Consider the following 3,186-nt stretch of genomic DNA (forward strand, 5'->3'; position numbering starts at 1 on the left):
GGCCAGGTTTGAACCTGCCACCCTCAGTGTATGTGGCTGGCGTGGTAACCACTGTGCTTTGGGTGCCGACCCTATTTTTCTATATTCTTAAAAATAAATTTTAATGAAAAGACAAAATTAAGTCTTACACTGAAATTGTATTTCAAAATAAATTTTAAAAGTTCAGTCATCATAGAAGTTGATTTCATTAGATATTATCTTTTCTAAATGCAATATAAGGTTTTTAAAATGTGATTCATGGTCCTTTAAAGAACATTAAAAAGAACCCATGCTTGGTTTTAAGTAGCGGAAGGAGATATGTCACTCTTTATGTAATAAACTAAAGCACAATTCTTTACCATTGTGAAGAAGTCCCGAACTCTTCTTTTCAAACAGTTTTTGTTTCATTACTTTTGTCACTAAAAGAAAAAAATCCCACATTAAGAATTAACATGGAATATGAATAATTTCTCATTACTTGGAAGAAATAACTTTATGACAAAAATTCAAAGTAATACACATTTACAGGTATCAAATATAAAACACAATCCCTTATATCTTATTTTTAAGATGAGCACTACATAAGAAAAGTCTACTACCAGTTTCCATATATTCTTTTCGTTCACGTTCAAGAGATATCCCCAAAATAACATGCCCTGGTAAAAGATAAGTGGCTTCTTATTTAAAGAAGGCCACAGTATTGCAATGTATTTATTACGTAGCCAGTAGTGGCATATCTAAAGATGTCTATCAAATTTAAATTCGACAAGAATTAATAGGTTTGTTTATCTTCAAAATTGCGGTCATTGAAAATTCATAAATTCCTCTTACTTAGTTTTTTTGTTTTCTGCATTTCTCTTTGTAAGAAACAGGAGGCGAGGGAGACACCAAGCAGACTTTCGAGCTCTCTGCTGCCCTCCAAGGCCTGAAAGAGAGCAGCCTTGAGTGAGTCAGGAAATTCTCTACACATTAAGATGACTGATAAACCCAGAGAAAGTGCAGTACAGACGGTTTCTTTCATTTGCAAAATTTAACATGTTTGTTAGGACATTTAACTTTTACTGGTAGGTTAACTACTAAAAGCCCTAAAATGCTTAAATAAAGACAATTTATTATTAACTAGAGTAAACATAATCTACAAATGCACTTAAATGTAAAAAGATCAGATATTGCTATTAAAGTAATGTTTCTACAAGAAAACCCTTCCCATGAAGAGTTAAACTATTTCCTGCAAAAGCTCTCCTGGATTGGATTCTCCAATCTTAGTCTTTTTTTTTTTTCTGTTATCCCTTTCAAATAAGGTAGAAGTATAAAAAATTATGTAGGGAAAAAAAGGCAAACCTGTATACTACGTAAATTTTGCATTATTTCCATGATTTCTTCTGATGATTTCTCAACTCTAGATAGCAATATCATGAATCTAGGAATGAAGAAAAAATAATATTTACACCAAGAGTATTTAAACAGAGCAAATCATTTTCAGAGCTTTAATTCTTTTTAAAAGACCTTACATTCAGTTTTCTAATCCTTTCTTCACATTTTTCAAAGTGGTAAAACATATAAATGCTCCTCCTTCATTCTTTCATTCCTTTATATGAATGAAATTATATTATTCATCATATATGATCAACTGTCCTCTCTCTCCAAGTTTCTCTTCTTTTCCCCTCTGCACAGTGAGAACATGGTACACGGCTGCTCTCTTGTTCACCTTGACCTGAGTCTATCATTCAGTATCATGCAATGACTTTTTCTTAAATAAAAAAGTAATTTTTGTGAGTTTAGTATGCCTTAGCGTGAAAAAAGATAATAGAGTAATTTTTAAATCTGAAAGTAAAGAAAGGAAAGGGAAAAACCTCACTTGGAATTCTATCTTCAGAACATATTTCCTGTTAGCATTTTGGAAAAATTCTCCTAGGTTTTTAAAAGGAATTTTATAACCCTATATAAACTTTTAAAATGTAATATAACATCACACACATTTTTTTGGCCACACAGTCTGCATGTCTGTAATTCTGCACAATATTTTATCTAGTAAACCTACCTAACATGATATAACCATTCCTTTATTGTAATTTTAGTTACTTTTCCCATAGCTATACATGATGATCTATGTCAGCAGTGTCTAATAGAAATATAATGCAAGCCACATATGTAATTTAAAATTTTGTAGCAGCCACGTTTAAAGGGAGCAAAAAGGTAAGCACCCAATATCTAAAATATTATCACTTCAACATGTAATCAATATAAAAATTATTGAGATACTCTGAACTTTTTCTTTTCTCTTTTTATTTCAGGTTAATGTGAGGGTACAAACAACCAGGTTACTATGTTAGAATCTGTTGGGTAGAATCCCTCTTGTAGTCGTATCAAAACGTGGAACGTTGGCTGTGTCTGTGGCTCAGTGAATAGGGCGCCGGCCCCATATACCAAGGGTGGCAGGTTCAAACCTGGCCCTGGCTGAACTTCAACAAAAAAAAATAGCTACTCGGGAGGCTGAGGCAAGAGAATTGCCTAAGCCCAGGAGTTGGAGGTTGCTGTGAGATGTGACACCATGGCACTCTACTGAGGGCGATAAAGTAACACTCTATCTCTAAAACTGGGTGTAGGTCTGCTGCCTGCCCTGAACCAATCAACTTTCCAGAAAGTGGGCTTATGTAAGAACTTGGTATCTCATGATAAAGAGCCACATTACCAGAACAGAGTAAGGAGTGATTAAAAAATGCTAATTCCAGCAGGAAGAGAGGCTGGACAGACAAAATCAGACAGTGTATCATGGTGTTAGTTACTCCAGCACAGCGAGGAAATAAGTCTGCCCCCAGACGCGAAGCTCTGCAAACTCCAGCTGCGACTTCACCTCTCTACTCCTGGGTTTCTTCCCCTGTGTGAGGACCGTGATGTCACCTACCTCACCTGGTTGCTGAGAGGAAGATAATGTGCACAATTACTAGCTCTTACTGCCCGTGGCTGCTCACTGTGCTTTGTGAATCTTTAGGGGGACATATCTCCTTTTCTCACATCTATTTGACTATAAAATTATGTTTTAACACCATCTTTAGAGATACCTGTACCAATGTCCTATAGAACAGTTTGGGAGATGTTGTAATGTAACCCATACCGGGCTGTGCAGTCTGAAAGTTAAAAGTTACTCAATCAATCACTTAATGTGGCTGAAGAAACTGCTGTTGTTGTGTAAGACTTTTTTTTTTT

The 3,186-nt window shown here is 35.1% G+C and overlaps 1 protein-coding gene across 2 annotated transcripts in view; it reads right to left on the bottom strand.

Annotated features, from left to right (window-relative positions):
- ITGB3BP (integrin subunit beta 3 binding protein) overlaps positions 1-3,186 on the bottom strand; it is a 67,224-nt gene that overhangs the window by 20,731 nt on the left and 43,307 nt on the right. For both annotated transcript variants that reach the window (XM_023515110.1, XM_023515109.1), the window contains exons 5-7: positions 1,321-1,399; positions 811-904; positions 339-398 (exon numbers count right to left, since the gene is read on the bottom strand). In XM_023515110.1, coding sequence (XP_023370878.1) covers positions 339-398; positions 811-904; positions 1,321-1,399 — 233 coding nt within the window. The remainder of the gene's footprint in view (positions 1-338; positions 399-810; positions 905-1,320; positions 1,400-3,186) is intronic.

Source organism: Otolemur garnettii, unplaced genomic scaffold (assembly GCF_000181295.1).
Source record: "Otolemur garnettii isolate 467f Iridium unplaced genomic scaffold, OtoGar3 scaffold00066, whole genome shotgun sequence".
In the NCBI taxonomy this organism is placed as follows: Eukaryota; Metazoa; Chordata; class Mammalia; order Primates; family Galagidae; genus Otolemur; species Otolemur garnettii.